Source organism: Garra rufa, chromosome 25 (assembly GCF_049309525.1).
Source record: "Garra rufa chromosome 25, GarRuf1.0, whole genome shotgun sequence".
NCBI classification, from domain to species: domain Eukaryota; kingdom Metazoa; phylum Chordata; class Actinopteri; order Cypriniformes; family Cyprinidae; genus Garra; species Garra rufa.
In genome coordinates this window covers 10,522,316-10,549,582 of record NC_133385.1, presented here as the reverse complement: position 1 = coordinate 10,549,582, position 27,267 = coordinate 10,522,316, and the positions used below count along the sequence as shown (strand labels likewise).

At 41.7% G+C, this 27,267-nt stretch overlaps 1 protein-coding gene across 3 annotated transcripts in view; it reads right to left on the bottom strand.

Annotated features, from left to right (window-relative positions):
- Positions 1 to 2,976: 2,976 nt before the first annotated feature.
- The window catches only part of LOC141301726 (leucine-rich repeat and immunoglobulin-like domain-containing nogo receptor-interacting protein 1), a 127,599-nt gene continuing 103,308 nt past the window's right edge, over positions 2,977 to 27,267 (bottom strand). For all 3 annotated transcript variants that reach the window (XM_073831923.1, XM_073831924.1, XM_073831925.1), the window contains one exon: positions 2,977 to 5,238. In XM_073831923.1, the coding sequence (XP_073688024.1) occupies positions 3,379 to 5,226 (1,848 nt within the window). In that variant the 5' untranslated portion in view covers positions 5,227 to 5,238 and the 3' untranslated portion in view covers positions 2,977 to 3,378. The remainder of the gene's footprint in view (positions 5,239 to 27,267) is intronic.

The following is a 27,267-nucleotide window of genomic DNA, read 5'->3' as shown; positions in this document are numbered from 1 at the left end:
GAACTACAAATAACCTTTTCTGCATGTTCAAGGTTCTTTATAGAACTATTGATCCCAGTAAAGAACCTTTATTTTTAAGAGTGTATAGTGAACCTCAAAGGTTCCCAAATGGGTTGAAGGTCCAAATTCTAGTTTCAATGCAGCTTTAAAGAGCGCCACACAATCCCATTCGAGAAATAAGATTCTTATCTATCCAAATGATTGGTCATTTTCTAAAAAAAATTAAAAGTTATATACTTTTTAACCACAAATGCTCATCTTGCACTAGTCGATAAATAAGACACTTATTCCTTGGCTGGGATCATGTAGAGCCCTTTGAAGCTTCACTGAAAGTGCAATTTGGATCTTCAACCTGTTGGCCACCATTGAAGTCCACTGTATGGAGAAAAATCTTGGAATGTTTTCCTCAAAAACCTTGATTTCTTTTCAACTAAAGAAAGAAAGACATTACATTAACATCTTGGATGCGAACATGCAAAGAAGCTACTTTTCCCTTTAAAAAAAAGGTAAAACAGCGATATAGGATATTTTCATCATACCCTAACTGTCATGAACTGGAATACATAGAGCTAGACAAGATGGGCATTTGAGGTTAAAAAGTATATAAATTGTAATTCAGTATATAAATTTTTTTTTTTTTTAATAACCAATCGTTTTGCTAGACAAGACCCATCTTTCTCGGCTGGGATCGTTTAGAGCCCTCTTGAAGTTGCATTTAAGCTGCATTTTGGAATTTCAAACTCGGGGGCACCATAGAAGTCCATTACATGAAGAAAAATCCTGAAAACTTCTTTAAGACATGAACATCTTGGATGACAAGGGGATGTAAATTTTAGTTCTGGAAGTAAACAATTCCTTTAAGCTCCGTTCACAAATACAGTGATTTTATCGCCGGAGGTCATGAGGTTGCTGTACTGTTGGTTGCTAACAGGCACTGGATGAGCGTTAATGGGAGCTTCACAACTGTTCATAGTGAAAATCTTATTGATAATGAGATGCGATAAAAATAAGATGTTCTATTTTCACTGTATCTGTTCCAAATCACTGTATGTGTGAACCCTTTTATTCAGAGAAAATAAAAATGTTCTTATTTGTTCTTGTATTCGTACATATAAGTTTACAACTTTCACAGGGTCCTGCATTACCATAATGACTCCGACAGGGACCCAAGAAACCCATTACGATAAAATGACACTGTTTTCTTACCTGCTGGTTAATATTATTTCACATTAACTGCGCGAACGCCAAGAGATTCGCCTGCGGAGCAAAAATAAACAAGGCACATTTTTGGTAAAAAAATCTCCATAGATTGTTTAATACAACATACCATATTTTCAACAATTCAACATCAATAAAATTGTGTTAATAAAAAAAAACAAAGAAAACAAAATGCATATTACCTTTATTGCACAGAACAATTTAAACATTTTTCATACTAGATTTTTTCACCTTTTTAGGTTTCTGTTTTTTCTTTAGTATAAAAGAATATAATGGACCACATTAATGCACATTATCGTCCTGGGCTGAATGTCGGAGAGGGCGGAGGTCATATAAAGATTTATTCGATGTAATAGGATGAAAACAGCAGGTAGACCACAGAGGCAGAGGATCAGAGAAAGATTCAGGTGTGCGTGTGTGTGTGTGCATGTGTCAGATTAACGCTAAAGTGGATCAGCAAGGGTTAAACCATCTGTGCGGCTTCTCCATCTGCAGCCTCAGTCAGCAGCACAAACCACTTAGCGAGGCGAAACCCATCTACACCCCAGCAAAATCCAGTGCATAAACACAGCTCAGTGTCTTTCCATGGAAATCACCTGGATTAAACGCACACTTAAAACACAGCTGGACTGTGGAGCGAATTCATTAAACCGTTGCATTTCGGCACAAAAACCTGCTTCATACTCACTAACCAGTCTCTATCCAGCACTGCGCAACTGTGCTCTCTTTTCGGCGTTAAACATGCCTACTTTCAATTTACTCTCACTTCTTTATTCACAAACTTTGTCTAATCTTATGATATTACCGCCTGTGAGCGTTCGTTCTTAGTGAATTCTTGCATGTAGACATCTGTCATCGTAACAAACCAGCACCATTTGAGTCCTTAGATGTGCTGGGTAACTTTAAAACGGTTTCTTTGGGTAGCAACGCTTCACATAATGTAAAGAATAATTGATCTGAGACCATAAGACAAGTCTAAGACTAAGACCGTTAGACAGATGTAAGACCCATGAGACAGATCTGAGAGCATGAGACAAGTGTGAGACCCAACGGCGGCAGCAGGTGAAGGTGATCGAGCGCTGTCGAGCATATTAACACTCTCACCTTTTGATGAAATGATTGATTCAGTTAGGAACTCGCTCGCTTTCGCACATACACGCGATGAGCTATACGTTCTCGGCGTAGCTTCTCAGGCGAATAAAACTTGGAATGGGTTTGCTATATAAAAATGTGATGCTGCAGTGCCATTAAATGGGTTTAAACCTGACCAGGCACTACAGAAATGCTCACTGCAGGCTACAGTGATCATTTTTACATAAAAATAAAGCAAAACACACAACGAAAGTCACATAATTACCGCTGCTTTCACTTGCCTAGCCATTAATCCAACAATAAACAACCTGCACTTGTTTATCCAGATGCTTGAGTCATAAAATTCCCTCAGCTTATCAAACAAATGCATTAAAATGCGGATCGGAAAGCAGAATGAGAACCGAACAGCAGAGCGCAGATACAAAGAAAGAAATGTGCTGTGAAAGTTGCGCTATACACATATTTCTCTATGGCAGGAATGGAAATGCAATCTGCTGTTTTCCACATTCTGTTGTTAGACACAATGTAGAAGATGAATTTGGGCTGTTAGGTTTGTTAAATGTGCTTTCACCCCGATTTATCTACTGTTGTTCTGTCATAAAACTAGTAGAAAACAAAAATAAGAATGGGTTAAATGAACAAACAAACAAAGAGGATACGGGCAGCAGGACAGCAGGGAGAAGGATGCTCTGCCTTTGCATTCTGGAGGTTGACACAACATTTTAGAGGTTCGGTTTTTCCTTTTTTTCCTTGTTTTTTTATACCCATAAAAATCCACAGGAACTGAAGTGTTTTAAAACAAAATCCTCTCTCAAAGATATTGGTCCCCGTAGGCTGAGTTTAAGCGGCCATCACAGAGGAGTGCGCATGAGGACATTTTCCCCCTCTCATGTTCAATATTGAACAAAAGCACCGCCCCCTGTGCCGCACATCCATCTTTAGAAAAGGGGGAAAACACCCCTCCTCTATGGGGTGCTTGCAGAGCCAGAGGTTGTTCAGGCAGGGAATCTCTTGTTTTTGTCCTTACGAGTCTGTTTTTGAAAGGGTCTTTTGAGCTCCCTGGCTTGGTTATATCATTTTCATGTTAAATTTCCGAGGGGCATCGGCGCCGCCGCTGCTCATCCCAGCGTCCGATTTGCGCGGGACGTATTCTATCTCAATGTTGTGTTTGCTGTTGCCTTTGCCTCTGCTCCAAAGAAAGAGCAGAACAAGGCAGAACAGAACCACACCCAAAAAGGAGATGAAACCCATGGTGGTGGCGATGATTAGCGTCTTAATATCAAATGGGAACGGGACTGTTGCTCTCGTTCCGTTGGCTCCGTTGTCGTTGGGTTGGTTGGAGATAAACGCCAAGGTTTTGTTGGGTTGGTTGGGCCAGTCTGGCGAGTAACTGTGGACGTGTAGGTGGGCCAAAGCGGTGTCGTTTCCACCGGCGTTGCTAGCAATGCACACATAGGTCCCATTGTCCTGAATCTGAGCGTAGCGCACCTCCAAGGTGCCATCCGGGAAAACAGTAAGCCGTCCTATCGTCTTCGTGGTGATGAACTGTTTTTGTGGAGAAAGCCACATGATGACAGGTGTCGGGTCTCCATCTGCCTGGCAAACGAAGTGGACGGTGGTGCCTTCGTCTAAGAACTTCTGCTGTGGTTTCCGATCTCGGATTCTAGACTTGCGACAGGTAAAGTAATTGGGCTGCAGAACATCAGGGAAGTCCTTGAACTCTTTTCCCTGAACGAATTCAGGTGAGGAGCAAGTCGGCTGTTGCCGGTTGAAGTTGAGCCTCCAGCGGCGGCGGAAAACCCAAAGCAGACGGCAATCACAAGCCAGTGGGTTGTCATACAACGCAAGGGTCTCCAGATTCCCCACAGAGTGGAACACAGACTCCTCCAGAGTGGTAAGAGAGTTGCTCGACACATTGAGGACTTTCAGGTAGTTTAGTCCTCTGAAGGAATATGGTTCGATCATGGTCAGTCGACCACCCACCAGGTGGAACTCTTGCAGCCTGAGCAGGTCATGGAGCCTGTTGCCTTCGATCATCTGGATGGGATTGTAGGACATGTTGAGGAAACGAAGATAAACCAGGTGCCGCAAGGCCAAATACGGAATTGACGTCAGGTTTGCGTTGGTGATCGTTAGGGAGGTAAGATTCAATCCGTACAAGCAGTTGGTGGTCATGGTATCCAGATAGGGCCAGTTGGCGATCTCCAGCACTTTGAGACGGTAGAGCCGCTTGAAGCTGTAGTCTCTGATGCTGTTGATGTTGAGGTTTCGCAAGCGCAGCGTAACCAAGCTGTGCAGGTGCGTGAAGGCCTCTGTCGGGACAGAGGTCAGGTTGCACTTTTCTAGTGTGAGCTGCTCCAGGCTGCTGAGGCCGTGAAACGCCCTGTGGGATATGAAGACAAGGTCATTATCCCCAACCTCCAGAGAGCGCAGGTTGTAGAGATCCTGGAACATGTAGTCCAGCAGAATTACGATCTTGTTTTCACTGATGTCCAGCTTTGTTAGGTTACTGAGGCCCGTGAACACTCCCAACTGGATGAGCTTCAGCTTGTTGCTGCGCAGGCCCAGACTCTGCAGGCCGTAGAGGTTGTTAAAGGCCCCGGGCTCGATGGTCGAAATGGTGTTTTCATTGAGCTCCAGCTCTTCCAGCTGCGGGAAGGTGGAGAACTCATCTGGGTTGATGGTTTTGATTCGATTCTTGCTGAGGTCCAGGAGTCGTGTTTCCGACGGGATTCCCTCTGGAACAGACATCAGCTTCTTGCGGTGGCACAAGACCGAACGCTCCTGAGCATTGCACTCGCATCGCGATGGGCAGCCCGTGGCAGAGCCAGACAGCACTGTGCCCAGCATCAAGATTAGAATGGGCTGCCAGCATGCCACCAGGAAGCTGTGCCCACTCACTTCCCCTGCTACCATCCTACCGGTTACCTACACAGAGGGAGAAGAAGAGAGAAAAAAAGAGTGCTGAGTTATAAAATATAAAATTCAAGGCATCCAAATCAATAAACAATTACACCACACAGTATTGACCAAACTTCCAGTGGGTTATTTTCTTTGGCGAGCAGGATATGGCTCTAAAACATGAGCGAATTGTGTATTGTTGAATACTATTCATTGAAAGAGTGGAGAGGGTAAAAGAGTGATTTACTTTAAGAGTGAAGAGTTTGACTAATATAGCAGAAATCATTTTTCATTTTTAAAGTATCAACTGCATGTTTCATTACACTATAAGCTCATAAAACTACTGTACTAAGGATTGTTGGAGCATTTAGAACTGTGAAAAGGAAGAGCCAATGACTTGCACTTGCATAACCGTGCGAATTGGCACTTTTGGATTCTATCTCCTTTGTTTTGACCCCAGCTAGTTCAACTTCAAAGGCTTTTAACACACACTAGCACTCGTGCTAACTGAGCTCAGGGACTTGACTTGGAATCCATTGCAAAGGTTACATCACCATCATAAGATATTTATGAATCCTCTAAACCTCTGGTGCACCTAACACAGCTGAGCAGCAGGTTAGAGGGCTGTTTCTGTGTCCCAACCAGCCTTTTCACTCCCAAATCCTAAGAGTGTTCACACTTCCATGTCTGGGATCTATATGAAACGATGGCACAGAGGCATATGTGTGAATTTATCCACGATTTCAAGGAGAAATCCACTTCACAGCAAGTCAGCAGGTGCGCACATAAAATAGCTAGCATATGCCATCTGCGAGAGACGCCAGAAGACGAGGAATTGGTTTAAGACCGATCTGAAACGCTCTTGCTCTCTGATGAATTACTGAAAGACATGCTGAGCATTGAAATCTGTACACAGAGATTCTAATGCTTCCTGAATCAGCAGAAAACACTGTTTATAACTGCCCTTAATGTGAGGATTAGCTTCTTAGCTTTGGTTTGGTTGAGTCCTCCAGGCACTTAGACCATGATAGTACTCTTTAAAATAACCACAGAAACACAACTACAAGATTTAAAAGTGGAAACTGTTCCACCTTACTTACATAGACATCATTAGAATAGCTTCTGCACAAATAGCACATTTACAATGCCTTGAAATGCTGTCTAGGTAGGCAGCTCACTTGGTTTTGGAACAGAGCTTGCATCTCTAGTGAATTTAAGGTTTTACAGGTTTTTTTTGGTTTGCTGTCACACTATTCTCTGCCGACCTGTCGTGTCTGTGATTATGGTTTCATAACCACCTACACAGCTCTGGAATACTTCTATTGAGAATATCAAAGAATGTTCATTTCCTGTTCATGTAACACAACATCCCTGTCGCATGATCATAAAAAAAGATGTACAACTTGCATTAGGAAGCCTGACGCCAGCGATGATTGCTTCTACCCTGAAAGACTGGTAAATATTATGCATTGTGATGCTGATATCAGAGACCCCCAACAAGCCAAGGATTTTTCAGTTTGAAGAACTTGTAGAGCTTTTGAGAGCCTTAAAATGGTTCTTTAGGGAATGGCAAATCTTGAAGCACAATGACCATTAAACAGAATCATTGGTGTGCAGAAGAACTTGACCTAAACACAAATACATTGCATATATCTCCAAGATGAGCCTGTTCAAGCTAAAAACAGAAAAGATCTTATTAGCAAATTCCCAAGTGCAAATTAAAAGTAAAGTATTCTCGGATTAATTTGCATATCTATTCAACTCTATTTCGCGAAATAATTTACAGCTATGTGAATAAATATTTATATGGATCTATTTTTTCCATCTTGAAAATTTCTAATTCTAAGGGAATATGTAAAGGAAGTGATTCACAAACATTTCAGAAGAGGCCAATTTGGATTTTTGTTTGTAATTTGCTGATTTGTAATGAATAAACTGCAGTGATCTAACTGTGAGCCCCAGTTGTTCATCAGGATCAATAATGAAGCCACTGAAGGGTTGAGTTTGGCTGGAAGCATTCAGCATGTGGCCCAGAGGCCCTGTGTTAAACCGTTAGCACTGCTGAGGGGAGGCTGGGTTCTGTTCAAAGCAAATTAAGCAGCCTACAGTGTGTGCTGCCAAAACCTGAGAACATATGTAAATGCTCTTCATATGAATCTGACATGAAAGAACTATCACCGCTGTCTGGTCATCAGGCTAGCAACAAGCTGAAACATTATTCAGCTAATGATCTGTCTTTGGAAATCATATCAAGTAGCATTATGCATTATCTCACAGTGAAAATCAGAAAAGAAAGGTCTGTGACCTTCAATCCCCTGTAAAATAATAGAAAGGTAGCATGTAAAGTAATGACGTAAGTGCAATGAGTAGTAATGCAAGTAGTAATGCAATGCAAAGTAATGCAATGAGGTAGTTTGTGCAAGTAAAAGAGAGGCAGAATGTAGAATACGCCGTGAGGTGATGTGGAAACTTAAATTGCAATGCAGTGAGTACACTCTTAAAAATAAAGGTGCTTCACGTGCCATAGAAGAACCCTTTTTGTCTAAATGGTTCCTTAAAGAACCTTTCTGTTTCACAGAAGTAGTATTTTATGTAGTGAGGTGTGTAAAATGCCGCAGCAATCTATCATGTAAATTAACAGGTAACAAGTAATGCAAATTAAAACAATGTAGTTTGGTAAAATAAAAACGTTTTGCATTAGTGTGTATAGTAACTGTGACTAAAAGTAACGCAGCAAACTATCATGTTAAGTAACAGGTTTAAGTACTGTATATTAAAATGCAGTTTGGTAACAAAAAAGCTTGCTGCATTAGGCCTCAATCACACCGAACGCATTTTTAGGTCTGAAAAAACGAAGCGCACCGCACTGCCTTTTTTGGTAACTTTTAAAAAAAGAGCACTGTGCTGCATTTTTTAAAATGTTGCTAGGCAACGACTAAAACAGCTGTCCTGTCAGTCTAATCAAAGGATTGTTGTTTTTTGCTGTTAAGTAAACTGTCATATTAGCAGAAACCCTAAAAAATACAGCTCTGGGTTACCCGTGACAGACACCAAAAGTTTCTCCTCCAGTATTGCAGTCTCCGGACTTTCTAAGCAACGGTAAACTTTCGTCACCACAACAGAAGGCCCAGCTCTCCATTCATTCTACTGGACAATGGAAAAAACACGAATGACGTCGGGCGTTTTTCTGCTCAGAGTTGCTTTTTTTTCAGAGCGCTCCTGCAAAAACGCAAGGTGCCCGGGGCGCATAAGCAGTGCGCAAAACGCTCACTGCCAACAGAAAACAATTTTAAAAAAGCGCCTCTAAATGCAAAAATGCATTCTGTCTGATCGGAACTGAAAAGTAACGCAGCAAACTTCATGTATCAAAATCATGTAAGGTACTGTAAATTGAAATAATGCAGTTTGCACTTATAATAACTTGCTGTATTGGTGTGTAAAGTAACTATTAGATTATGTATATAGAAAATGCAGCAAAATAGTATGTAAAAGGGAGGTAGGATATAAAATAATGCAGTAAAGTAGCAGTGAGGTGTTTAAAGTAACAGTAAACATCACGTAAAGTAACAGATAAGTACTGTAAATCAAAATAGAGCAGTTTGGTAATGCATAAAAACTTGCTGCATCAGTGTTTAAAGTAACACTGACAGTGTGAAAAGTAATGCAAAAAAAACTACTAATACAGTTTGGTAACTTAATAGCTGCATAGTATGTAAAGTAATAGTGGGATTATGTGTATAGAAAATGCAGCAAGCTAGTATGTAAATATGGTAGAGTGTAAAATAATGCAGTGAAACAGTTTTGTAACAAGCATAAAAACTTGCTGCACTAGTGTGTAACGTAACATTGTGACAGTGTGAAAAGTAATGCAGCAAAGTAGTATGTAAAAGGGAGGTAGGACGTAAAATAATGCAGTAAAGTATGTATTTTTATGTAATGAGGTGTGTAAAGTAACGTAAGGTAACAGGTAACAAGTACTGCAAATTAAAATACTGTAGTTTGGTCACATAAAACATGCTGCATTAGTGTGTAAAGTAACTCAGCAAACCATCATCTAAAGTAACAGGTAACAAGTACTCTAAATTGAAATAATGCTGTTTCGTAACTTATTATAAGGCAGTATTGGTGTGTAAAGTAACAATTTAATTATGTTTACAGAAAAAGCAGCAAATTAGTATGTAAAAAGGAGGTAAGATGTAAAATAATGCAGTAAGGTAGTGTGTAAAATAAAATAATGCAGTGAAGTAGCTTGTTTTTTATGCAGTGAGGTGTGTAAAGTAACGTAAAGTGTAAAGTAATCTGGTAAGAAAAACATGCTGCATTAGTGTGTAAAGTAACAGTGGAATTAAGTGTATAGAAAACAGCAAACTAGTGTGTAAAAGAAGTAGGATGTAAAATAATGCAGTAAGGTAGCAGAGATGTTAAAATGTTGGTGCAGGGTGTAAAGTGAAGCAGTATGGTAGTGTGTAGCATGTAAGTAACATGGCAAGTTAGTATGTGGAGTAATGCATTAGGCAGTTCCTAATGAACATATCAAGGTTGCATCTTCTCTATTCTGACGTGATCGTATTTCCATCTGTTGCATCATTTACTATTATATATTTATGATACATCTGAATCTGTCACAGTAAGACTATGAATTACTGCAGTCATTCCCAGCGGCAACAATCCCACTTAAAGACGACAGCTAAATACCTGAGCAGCAGAATCCTTCTCACATCTGTCACTGCTATAGGAACAGCACGCTAAGAGTCTAATCTAGTTCAGAATCAGTCTGTTCGCTAATCCTGTACACACACACACACACACACACACACACACACACACACACACACACACACACACTCACACACTCACATGCGTACGCAAGGCGTACTAACACACATGCAGGTGCACTTATTTCACCTCGGCTTCATGTAGGTCAGTTCGGCGCACAGACACCTCACAGGACAAACAAAGTTAAACACACACTTGGACGAGAATAACACAACTCCGGCTCATCCGTAAATCAATCTGATTAATTGACTTAACGAAGCTCTGCTGCTACTTTGTAGAGGACTTTGAGTCTTCCAAGTGACTTAAATCTCTGGAATCCGTTCACCAAAACATCAAGTGCAGATTCAATGAAAATGACTCATAATTACCATTATGTATTAATTAGTATTTCTGCATTTATTAATGGGTAAAAAAAATCTCCCACAAGGGACAAAAATCACAGAGAGCTCATAGCACATTTGAAAGTAATAAGAATAAATGGAGAACAAATTGCTACAAGTAATTATCACACATTTCTTCTCTAGAATTTTAGAAAAGATCAATAATATCAAAATGTGTTCAGATTTGAGCAAGCCTGCAATTAAGAATTAAAGATCTCAACATCTGAACTCAAATGTTTCTTAACCTCCATTACTTTTATAGCATTGTACTACTAATGTATGTGAATAATTATCTCATTAGAGTTTTAATTGCTCCTTATGACATTTAAAGGTAGGGTAGGTCATTTCGAAAAAGACTAGCTTTGAAAGCATAAGATTCTCCAAAACACATGAATGCGCACAGGCAGACCACAGGCTATCCAATGCAAAAAAATGCAATACATTACAATAATAACACCTTCCACTCTCACTCTTTTCATTTTATGGTCCTACGCCTTCCACAGACGATATATATAATAAATTTAGACCACTTGGCGATTCCTATCGGGATGTGGAGAGACTTTTAACCAGCATAAAAAAAACAACTGTGTTTTGAGCCAAATCACCTACCCTGCCTTTAAGGTACAGCAACCAATGGCATGAGCTTTGGGCGGGGCTGTCATTTGATCCGACCAATGGACATTCAATAAATGTGTTCCATTATTTTTACAATTCCAGTTGGTGATGTTAGTGGCACAGAAATTACAGAATTCACCTTGACGCCAATGTTGTACTAAAAATTAAAAGTTTTTCTTTTGCATTTCGCATACAGACAACAAGGTTCCCCGTTCACAAGGATCTGTGAAAACCACTAAAAATGCAGCATTTTTTTGCTGATTATTGTATTGTTTTCAAAAACTTGAAATTTGAAACCAGTTTTCAAAAGTTTATTTTACTGTTTCAATAAACAGCCAAAACTTTTTATTTAAAAATGGTGTTGTGTAAATGCCCCTAAAGTAAAAAAAAAGCAATAAAATGTTCCTCTTGGCCTTTAAAGTCAGTCTTTGAAGGTAGAAACAACTAACAAACCAGTCGCATCTTTCTGGTACAACTGAACACCTTCATTTTAATGTAAAACAAGTGTCAGGAACAAGATTGTATCGTTTACTTTAACATTCGTTTACACTGAGGCGATAAATGGTATTGTTTTCAAAAACTTGAAATCTGAAAGCCAATTTCAAAAGTTTGCATTTTCAAGTCCCCCAAAACGCCATTGTTGTGTAAATAAACAGCCAAAACACATTGAAAGTGTTTCGTTTTTATTTGAAAATAGTGTTGTGTAAATGCCTCCTAAGTCTATTTGGAATTGGTATTGTGTAAACATCCCCCTAAGTCTCCCGAGATATAAAAGCAACATCTGTGCAACAAAATGCTCCTCTGGGCCTTTAAAGTCAGCCTTTGAAGGTAAAACCAACTAACAAACCAGTCGCATCTTTCTGCTACAACAGGACGCCTTTATTACAATGCAAAACAAGTTTCAGGAACCAGACTGTATCGTTCACTAAAACGTTAGTTTACACTGAAGCAATAATGGTACTGTTTTCAAAAACGTAAAATATTAAACCAGTTTTCAAAAGTTTGCATTTTCAAGTCCCCAAAATGCCATTGTGTAAATAAACAGCCAAAACACATGAAAAGTGTTTCGTTTTTATTTGAAAATGGTGTTGTGTAAACGCCCCCTAAGTCTCCCGAGGTATAAAAGAGCAACATCTGTGCAACAAAATGGTCCTCTGGGCCTTTAAAGTCAGCCTTTGAAGGTAAAAACAACTAACAAACCAGTCGCATCTTTCTGCTACAACAGAACACCTTAATTTCAATGCAAAACAAGTTTCAGGAACCAGATTGTATCGTTCGCCTAAATGTTAGTTTACACAGAGGCGATAATTGTACTGTTTTCAAAAACGTAAAATATTAAACCAGTTTTCAAAAGTTTGCATTTTCAAGTCCCCAAAACACCATTGTGTAAATAAACAGCCAAAACACATGAAAAGTGTTTCGTTTTTATATGAAAATGGTGTTGTGTAAGCGCCCCCTAAGTCTCCCGAGATATAAAAGAGCAACATCTGTGCAACAAAATGCTGCTCTGGGCCTTTAAAGTCAGCCTTTGAAGGTAAAAACAACTTAATTTCAATGCAAAACCAGTGTCAGGAACCAGATTGTATTATTCACTTAAAACATTCACGCACAGAACCCAGTGTTCAAGATTGCAACACGTCTAGAACTAAGACACACACACTCGCACTCCATCTCTCGTGGTCCGTGGCTGAATCCGCTCATTTATTTGTTGCACTTGCACTGCAGAATCAGCAGAGTGTGACTGAGTGTTCCCTCATTAGAGACCCTCTCCTCGGCTCTCCGCTATTATTGCGTCTGTAAAGTAACTCTGGCTCAGGGAGTGCAAACTGTACACTAGGTTTCTATTCGGAGCTTCAGATCTGCCGCTGACCTTCTAAAACATCTCCTCCCAGAAAAACCAGCTCCATTCCTAACAGCTCCTCAGAGCTCAAACGTCTCCGATTTCCGCTCTGTCACTCTCTGTTTTTCTCTCTCTGAGGGGAGGGAGACACATTGACCCTGAAGCTGCAGGAAAAGAAGCATCAACATGTGTCCACAATGGCAGCTAGAATCTGGAATAACGAGGTCCAACACACAAGACGTCTGAGCGCTGAGAAATCAATCACATAGGGCAGGTTTTCTCGCTGGGTGTAAGACGAGGCAAACATAAGCTAGACTGCAAACCCTAGCCTCACTGTCTATTGTATAGCTTCTGGGGCAGCAACCTAACAGAAATGGAGCCTCGTGAGTAATTGATCTGATACGCTCTTAATGGGCAGAAACTCCATTAACGATCCCTTTCTGGCCGTTAAGTGAACTGACTTGCCTTAAAGGGACTTACACTTATAGCTGATTCCGATAGCTAAGCTTAAAACTCTAAGACACAAAACTCTAAGACCTGTCAAATCGATTAATCGCAATTAATTTGATTTATATTATATATAAATATATATTTCATATATTTCTTAAATATATACATGAATGTACAGTGTTGGGAAGGTTATTTTGAAAATGTAATAGATTACAGATTACAAGTTACCTTGTTTAAAAGGTAATAAGTAAAGCTACAAAATGATTAGTTGCGATACTTCATTAATGTAACTGATTACATTTGATTACTTTTCTAAATTTACATTAAGTCATTTAGCAGACGCTCAAATTAAAATAATAATTTCATTTCATTTTGAATACAGATTTAAAATCATAACAAGAATAGCAAATATTAATACATTAAGTATTCAGATGTAACCCCCTTTGTAATCGTTAACATTTCTCTCAGTAACTAACAGATTACAGTTACATTTATTTTGTAATTAAATTACATAACGCCATTACATGCAACAAGTTACTCCCCAAACACTGCACATATAATATGTAAATACCAACTTTTATTTTGAATTTGCGATTAATCGCGATTAATCAGTTTGACAGGTTAATACATTTGTAATACAAGGTCTTTGAGAAAAGTAAGCACACACTTTTCTCTAATAATTTGAGTTACCATTAATTCTATATAGGGCTCAATGATTTCCACGATGCAAAAAATTAAGAATCTAGTCATAAAAACTGAATTTACAGTATTGGAAATTAAAACCAGGACTGTACATTCAATCAAATCACAATACAAAGATACACACAGAAACTCAAAGATATTCACGATTAATTGTGATTATTCGATTTGACAGGTTAATGCATTTTTTAAAAGTCTTTGAGAAAAATAAGCGCACACTTTTCGCTAATAATTTGAGTTACCCTCAATTCTTTATAGGGCTCAATGATTTCCACGATGTGGAAAATGATAAATCTAGTTATAAAAACTGAATTTACAGTATTGGAAATTAAAACCAGGACTGTACATTCAATCAAATCACAATACAAAGAAACTCAAAGATATTCACGATTAATCGCAATTTAACTGATTTGACAGGCTAATACATTTTTTAAAGGTCTCTTGAGAAAAGAGCACAATTTTCCCTTATAATTTGAGTTTTAGTTAATTCTGTAAAGGGCTCTATGATTTCCACAATGAAGAATCCAATCATAAAAACAATTTCCAGTATTGGAAACTCAAAGATATTCACGATTAATCGCGATTAATCACGATTAATCGATTTGACAGCCCTAATACAACCTGCAAAAGTAAAATTTATGACAAAAATATATTACTATTGTACAGTCGAATGCATTTATCATTAATAGTTTATTAAAATATAATTTTTAAGGATAATAAAATAAGCTTTTTTTCAGTTACTTGTTTTTTTTTTTTACTCTAAGACAAAAACTGGCTTCCACACCCTCACTCAAACAATTGTATTTCTTTCATGGGACATAAAGCTTTATTTTCCTCATAACAAAGCTAGTTTTGTGGCTGTCAAGCTCCAAAATGTAAATGATCACAACATTTTAATTTATCGGTGAACTGTGCCTTTTACATTGTCTCAGGCATACCTTGCCTTGGCTATGATTTTATTCACAAACTTTGGTGAAATTGTTTCAATTTGTCGGAGAAAATGTGTTTTAGATTCATAGTGAGAGAGCCAATAGCTACAGAAACCTCAAATTACGACTGATCAAGTCTATACAGAGATGAAATTGCGTTTTGAACCGGTAATCACGCTCTGCATGCGGGAGGAGGAGGCCTGGAGATGTGATGCAGAAATGCACGCTGGGGAATTGATTGTTTGCATTGCATCTGCCAAACAGAGACATTAAGGGTCTTGAGATGAGGCCTGTCAATCTGATGCATCATGGGCAAATTCACATGTACATGACCAGCAGGTTTCCCTCTTTAACTGAAGCATACAAAGACCCCCTGACTGAGACCACTTGATCTCTTCAGACCCCTCTGCTCAGCAGTGATGCAGTTTTTATGACACACAATTTTTTTTTTTACAATTTAAAATTGTCTGTTTGGATGTATTTTCAAATCTAATTTATTCCTATGATGGCAAAGCTGAATTTTCAGCATCATTACTTCAGTCTTCAGCATCACATGATCCTTTAGAAACCATTCTAATGATTGTAATGATTTCTGCTTTTTCCTCATCGTTATGCACAAACTGATCTGGGTTGACCTTAAAAGACATAAAGTGATGAATAATGTTGTATAATACTTAATACACACTTGGAAACTATCCTATAACGTCTAAGTGTGTGTGTGTGTGTGTGTGTGTGTGTGTGTGTGTGTGGGTTTCTAGGTTCAGTCTATCTCATGACTCATTCACTGTTCCCCAAAGCATTTCTCTTTTCATTTATTCAGAGTGTGAGAGAAATTTATTTAGCTAAAAAGGAAGGAGCGCATATGTTTTCACAGACAGGTGTTACTTTAATCCCCAACCTAAAACGAGGTGATCGTTGGTGTCCTTTTACATCGCTGCTGTTTTTCTGAAAATGCTTCAACAGACGTCATTTTTTTCTTTACGTAGGTGTTATGTTACTTTAAGTACATAACCTGTAAAAGTTGACTGAATCATTTTCAGTCCCTGCTGTCAGTTTGTTCCCTGCTGAAAAATCTAGGTAGATGTTCTGGCACATGCTAACTGGTAATTTGCTCGTCCAGCTACTAGTTCATGCTGGTTTTTAACACAGTGGCAAATGTCTAAAAAGGAGCCAGCATGTTTCAAAACAAATTGCATGTTAAGTTGTCAGAATTAGCTGGAAGTGAAAACACTGAATACGTTCATCCAGGATAAGGCATTGTAAACACACCTGGTAGTTAAAATTGACTATTTGACCTTATATCTGTGTGAGCTATTATTAGACAAACCTTCAACATTATACAGAGGTCCTAAAAGGCCACTTTCTTGTTTTCTTGTGATCATGACTAAAGATTACGAAAAATCCTGAGATCACAAGAAAACGTCTCGGGTTACTTGTGTAACCCATGTTCTCTGAGTAGGGAACGAGACGCTGCGTAGAAGCTTACGCATTGGGAAACACCCCTGGTGTGACGATTGTCTGAAGCCCTATAGAATCACGCCAATTCATTGGCTGATGGCGCGAAGCTCCACCTCACGCAATACGTGACCTACCTAGATAGCGCGCGCGCCATCTTATTCCTCAGATTTTCCTATCGAGGAAGCCGGAAGAGCGTGGGGAGCTTGGCAGCATACGCAGCGTCTCGTTCCCTACTCAGAGAACATGGGTTACACAAGTAACCCGAGACGTTCTCTTTCATAGGTTCACTCAACGCTGCGTAGAAGCTTACGCATTGGGAACGGTATACCAAACACGCCAAGCTAACACGCTGCCAAAGATAGACCCTAACAAGGCCATAACCCTAACACAGCTGGCTCAAGCGGAAAGAACCCGGGAGCCAGGAGCTGTGCTAACATCCAGGTTATAAAACCTGACAAAAGTATGGGGAGAGGACCAACCTGCCGCCATACAGATATCCTCCAGAGGAACTCCTCGAAACAAAGCCAGGGAGGAAGCCACTCCCCTGGTAGAATGAGCTCTAATGTCCAGAGGTGAAGGCAACCCGCGCACCTCATAGGCCATAGAAATCGCATCCCTAACCCAATGGGATATTGTGTGTTTTGAGGCGGCTAGCCCTCTGCGGCCTGCCCCAAAACACACCAGCAGCTGCTGAGACTTACGCCACTGACTAGAGCGGTCCACATACGCCTTCAGCGCCCTGACAGGACAGAGTAAATGAAGACTGCTGTCCTCACTCAAAGAAGAGGGAGAAAAAGCCTGCAGTACTACCACTTGCGAACGGAAAGACGTGGAGAGCACTTTGGGGACATACCCCGGCCTAGGCCTAAGGATAGCCTTGACTAGACCGGGTGCAAACTCAATACAGGACTCATCTACACAGAGGGCCTGCAAATCCCCGACACGCTTTAAAGAGGACAACGCTAATAGCAAAGTAACCTTTAATGTCAGAATCCTCTCTGGAGCCGACTCTAAAGGTTCAAAGGGGGGCTCAACTAGCCCCTTCAGGACAACAGAAAGGTCCCAAGAAGGGAAACTAGGAGGACGAACTGGCCTCAAGCGCTTAACTCCACGCATAAAGGAGGAGACCAGACGGTGTCTACCCAACGGGACATCGTCAGAATCCCTCCGGGCCGCAATAGCCGCCACATAAACCCTCAAAGTGGTAGCGGCCGCTCCAGCTGAGAGCTTTTCCTGCAGAAACTCCAGCACTGAACCGACCGGGCAGTTAACTGGGTCTACAGAATGAGCCAAACACCACGACTCAAAAACCTTCCATTTGGAGGAATAAAGCCTCCTAGTAGAAAGGGCCCTAGCGCTACTAATAGTCTCTCGGACTCCATCCGAGAGACTCACGTCTACTGGCAGCCCCTGATCGGCCACACCCACAACTTCCAGATCTCTGGACGAGGGTGCCAAATTTTGCAGTGGAGCTGACTCAGCAGATCCTTCCTGATTGGAATCTCCCACGGTTCGCCCTCCAGTAGGGAGATCAACTCCGAGAACCACGTCTGGGACGGCCAGAACGGGGCCACTAGGAGGAGACGTGCGCCGCACGTCCTCACTCTGCCCAAGACCGCAGGGATGAGCTTGACAGGAGGGAAGGCATAAAGCTTCCTGTCCGGCCAGGGATGCGCTAGCGCATCGATCCCCAGAGGGGCAGGATGAGAAAGGGAGAACCAAAGGGGGCACTGGGACGACTCCTGAGACGCAAAGAGGTCCACCTCTGCCGCGCCGAAACGCTCCCAAATCTGAGCCACCGTCCGGCGGCTCAGCATCCATTCCCCTGACCTGATTTTCTGTCTCGACAGAAAATCCGCTGCCAGGTTCAGGACCCCCGGAACATGAACCGCTCTCAGGGACAGAAATTTGTCCTGAGCCCAAAGGAGGAGATGGCGCGCATGCCTGTCCAGGGTGCGCGACCGAGAACCTCCCTGGCGGTTGATGTGTGACACCACTGCCATATTGTCCGTCCTGACGATGACATGAGAGTGCGACAGGAACGGAAGAAAATGAACGAGAGCCAGAAAAACTGCTCTGAGTTCCAGACAGTTTATGTGCCAAGTGAGGCACTTGCCCGTCCACAGACCCCAAGCCGGTCTGCCCTCGAAGACCGCGCCCCAACCTGAAAGGGAGGCATCCGTCGAGATCATCTGGCGACGGCATACTACTCCCATACTCACTCCTGTCTGGAGGAAGATGGGGTCTCGCCACACTGAGAGGGCGCGGAGACAAGCGCCAGACACCCTCAGAAGACGGAGAGACGGCCAGGATGGGCGTATCCCCACTGACTTCATCCACCATAGGAACGGCCTCATGTGGAGCAGTCCCAAGGGAAGGACTGGGGAGGCCGCTGCTAACAGGCCTAGGACCCTGCGGCATAGACCTACTGACACGTGACGGCCTGGCCCGAAGCGGGCCGTGCACGATTTGATGCTCTCTACTCGAGCGGGAGCCAAACGGGCCCGCATCGCAGTAGAGTCCAGACACACTCCCAAAAACGTGGTCTGTTGAGAAGGAGTAAGCACGCTCTTCTTGTCGTTCAACCTGAGACCTAGAGCGCGAAGGTGGAGAAGAAGAAAGTCTCTGTGACAGCTCACCTGCTCTTTGGAGTTGGCCAGGATGAGCCAGTCGTCCAAGTAATTGAGGATTCGGATCCCCTGGAGCCTCAGCGGGGCCAGAGCGGCATCCATGCACTTGGTGAATGTCCTCGGGGCCAAAGCCAGACCGAAAGGGAGGACCTTGTATTGATACGCCTTTCCCCCAAAGGCAAACCTTAGGAACTTCCTGTGTCTCCTGACAACCTGGATGTGGAAGTAAGCATCCTTCAAGTCTACAGTGACAAACCAGTCCCCTTCCTGGACCTGGGAAAGAATGCTCTTGAGCGTCAACATTCTGAACTTCCCTCTGTAAAGAGAATAATTGAGTCTGCGTAGATCCAAAATGGGACGCAGGCCTCCATCTCTTTTCGGTACTAAAAAATATCGGCTGAAAAAGCCTAGGTTTAGTTCCGAAGAGGGAACCTCCTCTATTGCCCCCTTGAGCAGAAGGGAGGAAACTTCCTGTTGCAGGACAGAAGCCTCGTCTGCGCTGTTCACTGCAGTAAGAAGGACCCCATTGAAACGGGGAGGGTTGCGAGCAAACTGGAGCGTATAACCAAACTGGATTGTTCGAAGAACCCAGGGTGACACTCCTGGCAGATCCTGCCATGCTCCAAGGAATGTTGATAGGGGTAGCAGAGCGGGGCAGTCCAAGGGGGATACCAGTTCTGGGTCCCCGCTGTGGGCGTCCCTTAGAAGGGGAGGACATGCGGCCAGCCGCGGCTGAGGAGAGCGCATAGCGTCCTCTAACGCGGGGACGTGGCTTGATGAAGCCACAATGGGAAGGGCAGGGAAAGTCGGTGCGGGGGGAAAGCTCTGGGCGTCCCTCACCGCGCGAACAATGCCTGCAGCTTGCAGCGGCCCTGAGGGGAGAAAACCGGAGGTGTCTCCTACCTTCAACGACCGCCACACAGGAGGAATGGCCTGCTGACCTTGAAGCGCACGAAGCGGCAAGGACTGCGCAGTTGGTGGAGGAGAGCGTACTGGGGACGGACAGATACGCTTCAGCGGTCTGTCGCGATCCGACAGGACGGGGGAAGCTCTCCTCTTTCTGCCACACACATCAGGAGCGACCCGAGGAAGCCGCGGGAGGCTTCCCAGGGTGCTTTAGATCAATCCGCTTGCGAGGGCGCTGGCGAGACATAGGGCGACCACGGGCTCCCCAGACCGTGTATGGTGGGGGATGCGCCGCGTCACTAGCTCTACCAACTGGCTCCTTCCCCGGGGCCGGACGTTCCCTGGAGGATGAAGCGCTAGCCGACTCGCGCGAACGCCGTGGCATGAACTGCTTAAACGCAGCTGACTGCGTCTTAGCCGCCCTGAACTTATCCACGACGGTGGAAACCGCGTCGCCGAATAAGCCAGAGCTAGAGATAGGGGCATCGAGAAGGAAAACCTTTTCTTTTTCCCTAATCTCCGTGAGATTAAGCCACAAATGGCGCTCAGCTGCCACTAAGCCCGCCATATTGCGTCCAACCGCACGGGCTGTGTGCTTAGTAGCACGAAGAGCTAGGTCGGTAGCTCTGCGAAGCTCTTTAACCGCCTCGGGAGTCAAACCGTCACCTTCGTCCATTTCCTTCAACACCTCTGCCTGATAGGCCTGAAGAATGGCCATGGTGTGAAGAGCTGCGCCCGCCTGGCCCGCCGCCATGTAGGACTTCCCGATTAAAGCGGAAGTGGTCCTACATGGCTTAGAGGGGAGGAGAGGGCGGGACTTCCAAGAGGGGGCGGAGTTAGGCGAGAGATGCGCAGCCAACGTGTCTTCAACAGCGGGGACTGCAGCATAACCCTGCTCCACAGAACCGACAAGGTTGGTGAAGTCAGCGGCCGCCGCGTTAGTGAGACGTGAAGAAAAGGGCTGCTTCCATGACCTGGAAATCTCGTGATGCAGGTCAGGAAAAAAAGGCAGCTTACGTCTCGCCGGACGCGCCCCAGAGCTACAGAGAAAGCGCTCATCAAGCTTAGATGACTGGGATTCACGAGGTTCATCCGGCCAATCTAAGCTTAATTTCTCCGTAGCTCGCGTCAAAACATCAACCAGCTCAGAATAGGCTGGGGAAGGCCGCGCCTCCTGGCCGCTAGGCGGGAGAACGTCGGGCGCCGCGGATCCGAAGTCCTCAGAGTCGGAAGCCGCGGTAAATAAAACGTCTTCCAAACCAAAGGAAACGAAATCTCGCGCCTCCGGGCTTGGTGCAAGACAGCCGCGAGAAAATACAACCGGAGAAACCGCGCGACGGCGCTCGGGCGAAGGAGGGAAAGAAAGTGAAAACTGCTCGCTCTCCATCGCCTCGAGCTCCACATCAGAACTCCAGGCCGCGGCTTCACGGAGGGAGGAGGCCTCCGGAGCTGCACGGCGGGAGGAAGCCGCGGATTCATCTCCAAAAACCGCGAGTCTAGCGCGCAAGGTTTTTAAAGTAAAATTCTCGCAGCATTTGCATGAAGAATTGCCATACAAAGCGTCGCGCGCATGGGCAAGGCCCATGCACTTGACGCACTTACCATGCTGATCATCACTCGACATGAGGCGAGAGCACGGAGGATGGCAACGGCGAAAATCCATATTCACTCACCGCTAGGAGAAGTATTTCCACTAATGCGGTCGCTGAAGTGAATATAATTCACGAAATCGTCGAATTGGGCTTACAGAAAAACCAAGAGAAGCGAACGCTTCTGAAGAGAGGAAAATCTGAGGAATAAGATGGCGCGCGCGCTATCTAGGTAGGTCACGTATTGCGTGAGGTGGAGCTTCGCGCCATCAGCCAATGAATTGGCGTGATTCTATAGGGCTTCAGACAATCGTCACACCAGGGGTGTTTCCCAATGCGTAAGCTTCTACGCAGCGTTGAGTGAACCTATGAAAGAGAACAGTGATTATTGTGTCAAGATCACAAGAAAATAAGTTGTCATAACAAGAAAACAACTTTCGTTATGTCAAGATCACAAGAAAATTAAGTTGTGATAACAAGAAAATGGTTATGTTGAAATCGCAAGAAAATAAAGTTGTGATAACAAAAGTAACTTTTGTTACAGCGAGATCTCGAGAAAATTTAGTTGTGATAACGAGAAAACAATAGTGCTGTCAAATGACTGAACGCGATTAATCGTTTGATAGCACTACAAAACAACTTTTGGAGATCACAAGATAATTAAGTCATGATAACAAGAAATCAATAATCGAAAAAATTAAGTTGTGATAACGAGAAAAAGTTCGTAATGTCGAGATCTCAAGAAAATTAGCGTTTGTTATGTTGAGATCACAGGAAAACTTTGATTGAGATCATAAGAAAACTTGTCAAATCACAAGAAAATTAAGTCGTGACAAGTCATGTTAAGAAAACAACTTTCGTTATATTGAGATAACAACAAAATTAATTTGTGATAACGAGAAAACAGCTATCGTAATGTCGAGATTACGAGGAAACTTTTACTAAGTTGTGATCATGAGAAAACAATGATCGTGAGAAAATAGTCATGATAACGAGAAAACAACTTCCAATATGTTGAAATCACGAGAAAATTAAGTTGTGATAACGAGAAAACAACAATCGTTATGTCGAGATCATGAGAAAATTAAGTTGTTATAACAAGAAAACAACGATCATTATGTCGAGATCATGAGAATTAAGTTGTGATAACAAGAAAACAACGATCATTATGTCGAGATCATGAGAAAATTAAGTTGTTATAACAAGAAAACAACGATCGTTATGCCGAGATCATGATAAAATTAAGTTGTTATAACAAGAAAACAATGATCATTATGTCGAAATCATGAGAATTAAGTTGTGATAACAAGAAAACAACATCATTATGTCGAGATCATGAGAAAATTAAGTTGTTATAACAAGAAAACAACGATCATTATGCCGAGATCATGAGAAAATTAAGTTGTGATAAGAAGAATACAACGATCGTTATGTTGAGATCACGAGAAAACAACTTTTATCAAGTTGTGCTCGAGAAAATGATCATGAGAAAATAATGTTGCGATAACAAGAAAACAACTTTCGTTATGTCGAGATCTCAAGAAAATAAAGTCATGATAAGAAAACGGTTGTCATGTCGAGATCATGAGAAAAAGTAGCTGTGATAACGAGAAAACAATAGTGCTGTTAAATGACTAATCATGATAAATCGTTTGACAGCACTACAAAAGTCATGATAACAAGAAAACAACGATCATGAAAAAAAAAGTTGTGATAACGTAAAAACAGTGATTGTTATGTCTTAATAAACCTGAAAATGAAGTTGTGATAATGAGAAAACAGCAGTCGTTATATTGAGATTACGAGAAAATAAAAAAGTGATAACGAAAAAAAAGATTGTCATGTCGAGATCACAAGAAAATTAAGTTGAGATAATGAGAAAACAACTTTCGTTGTCGAGATCACAAGAAAATTAAGTTGCGATAAAAAAAAAAAAAAATATTATGTTGAGATCACAAGACACTTAAGTCGTGAATGATGACGAAAAACAAGAAAGAAAAATCATAATCCATGGCCTTTTAGGACTTTATTATTGCTTGTACTTATATTTTTGACCCAAAACTTGCTTAATTTGTGCCACATATATGGCCCTATTAATTTTTCCCCCAATGTTTTCCAGTTTAAGTTTTCTTTATTGTGTTTTAATGGTTATTTTTGTTTATTATTTTAATAACAATAAAAAGGATGTCCAATCAATTAAATTGGAAAATGTACACACTGGTTTACATGTTTTATGGGGACATTCCATAGGCGTAATGGTTTTTATACTGTACAAACCGTACTTTCTATCGCTCTACACCTACCCTACACCTAAACCTAGCCCTCACAGGAGATTGTGCACACTTTTACTTCATCAAAAAAACTCATTGTGCATGATTTATAAGCCTGTTTCCTCATGGGGACCTGAGAAATGTCCCCACAAGGTCAAAATTTACTGGTATTCCTATCCTTGTGGGGACATTTGGTCCCCACAACGTGATGAATACCAGGTACACACACACACACACACACACACACACACACACACACACACACACACACACACACACACACACACACACACACACACACACACACACAAAACAGTGCATAGTATAGCCTATAAATAATTGAAAACAACTGAACTGTCCCTTTAAATATGGTCAAGTGAATTTATTAGATATTAGCGAACAATTTAATGGGTAAGTCTTTTGTTTTCATGCCATACAAAAGAAAATAATACTCAAAACATTCCTAAACTATCAGTCTGACTGAAAATATTCACAAATTGTCTGTACTGTACTGCATTTCACAATGATTCTCATTCATAAAGCACATTTCTGTGCAAATCATTCCTAAAGTATTTTTAATAAGAATCGTTTCAAATAACAGAATGGCTTCACAAACAATTTCCGTACCAATTTGCTTATGAATTAGGTCCATTGTACTGTTTTATATCTTGTACATTCTCTATCATATAATGCATAATGTAGTACATTTATACACTGCATAGCTGTATCCGAAATTCATTTAGCTTTAAAGATCTATTCTGTAAAGATAAACTCTGACAGGGTTCATATAAAACACAGACACAGTTATTGATTTAGTTTTTTGCCCAGGCTCTTCATCCACACGCACACACACACACACACACACACACACACGCAATTTTCTTTAATAACTGTGTTTCTTGTCAGAGCCACTCATTACAGAGTGTCATTTTAAAGAGCTCTTTTAAATTCAAGCTGTACCGCCTGATTCACTCTCAGCTCTGATTTAGATGAAATACAGTCAGACCTGCATCACTAATGACAGGGACAGACTCAGGCACGTCCGAAACACCAACACAAATGTGCGAAATGACACATTCGGCGCAAGGCGTTTAGATTTGACACTCTTTCAGCAGCTCTGGAACAGCTCCTCTTTTTCGCCGCCGGTTCAAGCGTTTTAGTCAGAACGTGTTAATGCCTTGATGCCCATCAACAGTATTGATCAGCATCGACCGACATTCCCTGAAATGCCAGACAATCACAGCTGAAACCAGCCTGAAGAGGCTGCTGGTTTTACATGGTTTCCATCTGGTTTCACTTGGTCTTGGTTAAGAATAGTTTGGAAGCTTATTTCACATGGACTATTTTAAAGGAGAAGTTCACTTTCAGAATAAAACCTTCCTGATAATTTACTCACCCCTATTTCATCCAAGATGTTCATGTCTTTCTTTCTTCAGTCAACAAGAAATTAAAGTTTTTGAGGAAAACATTCCAGGATTTTTCTCCATATAGTGGACTTCAATGGGGATCAACGGGTTGAAAGTCTAAATTGCAGCTTCAAAGTGCTCTACACAATCCCATTTGAGGAATAAGGTCTTATCCAATGAAACGGTTGGTCGTTTTCTAAAAAAAATAAATAAATACAAGTTTATATACTTTTTAACCACAAATGCTCGTCTTGCACTAGCTTGACTTCCTGCATTACAAAGTCATGTGGGAAAGGTCAAATTTCTGGATTTGCCCAAGCATTTTTGGAAAATGCAGGTAATTTACCATGGAAAATATTATGTTTTTTTGAACAATTATGACTGTTATAGTGCCAGCTGTGGTCTGATCCCCTAAAACTTTGCATGCACTTTTTTTAAAATCACCTGCCGCATTTGCTCACCAGGTTTTGTGAAGTTTTGAGTTTTAATTTAGGCTTTATAGGATTGTGGGTAAATGTGTACAGGCCCCTTTTCTAAACGACCACGTTATAGCTTCCCAAAGGGTAAATTTCAACATTTTTTTTGATAATTGGCCTAGAGAAATGTACTGCAGCAGTTTTTTCCAGATTGAGTGAAAAACCTAGGACTAGTTCACAAAAGTATGATTTTTTTTTTTTACATCTTCTTATTTAACAAACGATTTGATTGACAGCAGTGGTTCTAGAGGTGAAGTTGTCCGGAATGAGGAGTTCTATTGTATGATATGAATATCGTGCGATGTACAATCGTTTACACCCCTGAAAAATGCAATATCGCTCCCTAGTGGCCAACTTCTTTCAAATTTCTCAGACGTTTGGACTAATCGGCCTCTGTTAACATCGTCTTATGGGGCGTTCACACCAGACGCGACTTGCGCGAATAAATCGTGCTATTCCCACGTAGTTGGACGCTTGAACATTTTGAGTTTACTTGCTTATTCATTTCACAACAGACGCGAATTTGCGTCATGGGAAGGGCTTCTGGCACTGGTCAGCGGGAAAGTAGTTGTAAAATACAGCGAACAAGCTCAATTTGCTGACTTTAACTAGCTTGTAGTCTCAATATGTATATACACATAGTTCAAATTGAGTAAAGAGCGTTTTTTACAATTTACCAGATTGTCCGACCTCCTCACTCACTTTCTTCCAAGCAAGATCCTTTTTATTCCTGTTTCTATAAAGTACTAAGATGTATCGTACAGCTCCGAGTATCCACATACAGCGACGATGATTTTGTCCTCCATTGTTGTTTCGGATTTCTGCCTCTGTTACTACTAGAGCAAGCTCCTGATTGGTTAACGTGGCGCGAATTTTTGCCAAAGTTCAGATTTTTCAACTTGCGCGATTCGTGCCACCTAATTTATCGCGCTGCAGGGAGGTCTACTGCGTCTTTGCATTGACTTAACATGTAAATCGCTTAATGCGCCATTAACATCTGGTGTGAACGCACCATAACAGGTGCTCAAACTTCGTATGCCAAAGGCGGCCATGTTTTTTGGTTACACAAATGTCCTTGTAGACACTTGTGGCATGAAAAACCTAGGACTAGTTCACAAAAGTAGGTTTTTCAAAAAATGCTAAATTTCCAGCCACATATCTCATTCCGTTGAGGAGTTATAGGCACTTTACTAAAAGTGGCCCTACCCCTTTGCGACAGTGAGTCAAAAGTTAAATATTTTTTTGATAATTATTGATATTCACTCTCCAGAGAATCTTTCTGCACTGGTTTGGTTCCAATCAGGTGAAAAACCTAGGATTAGTTTGCAAAAGTAGGTTTTTCAAAAAATGCGAAATACCTAAAAAAAAAAAATTCGCCAGGTACACTAAATTTTATTTTGTGAGCCTGGAGAAATTTCACGCCAGATATCTCATTCCATTAAGGAGTTATAGGCATTTTACTAAAAGTGTCCCTGCCCCTTTGGAACGTTTTCAAATACACTTTTTTTGATTCACTCTCCAGGATTCCAACAACATAAGACACATAAGCCTGGTTTAGGAGTTATGAGCGATTTCGTACCTTCGATCGCTGTAGCACACCTGTCAAACCTCGGTCATGTTGCAGGTGGTGAA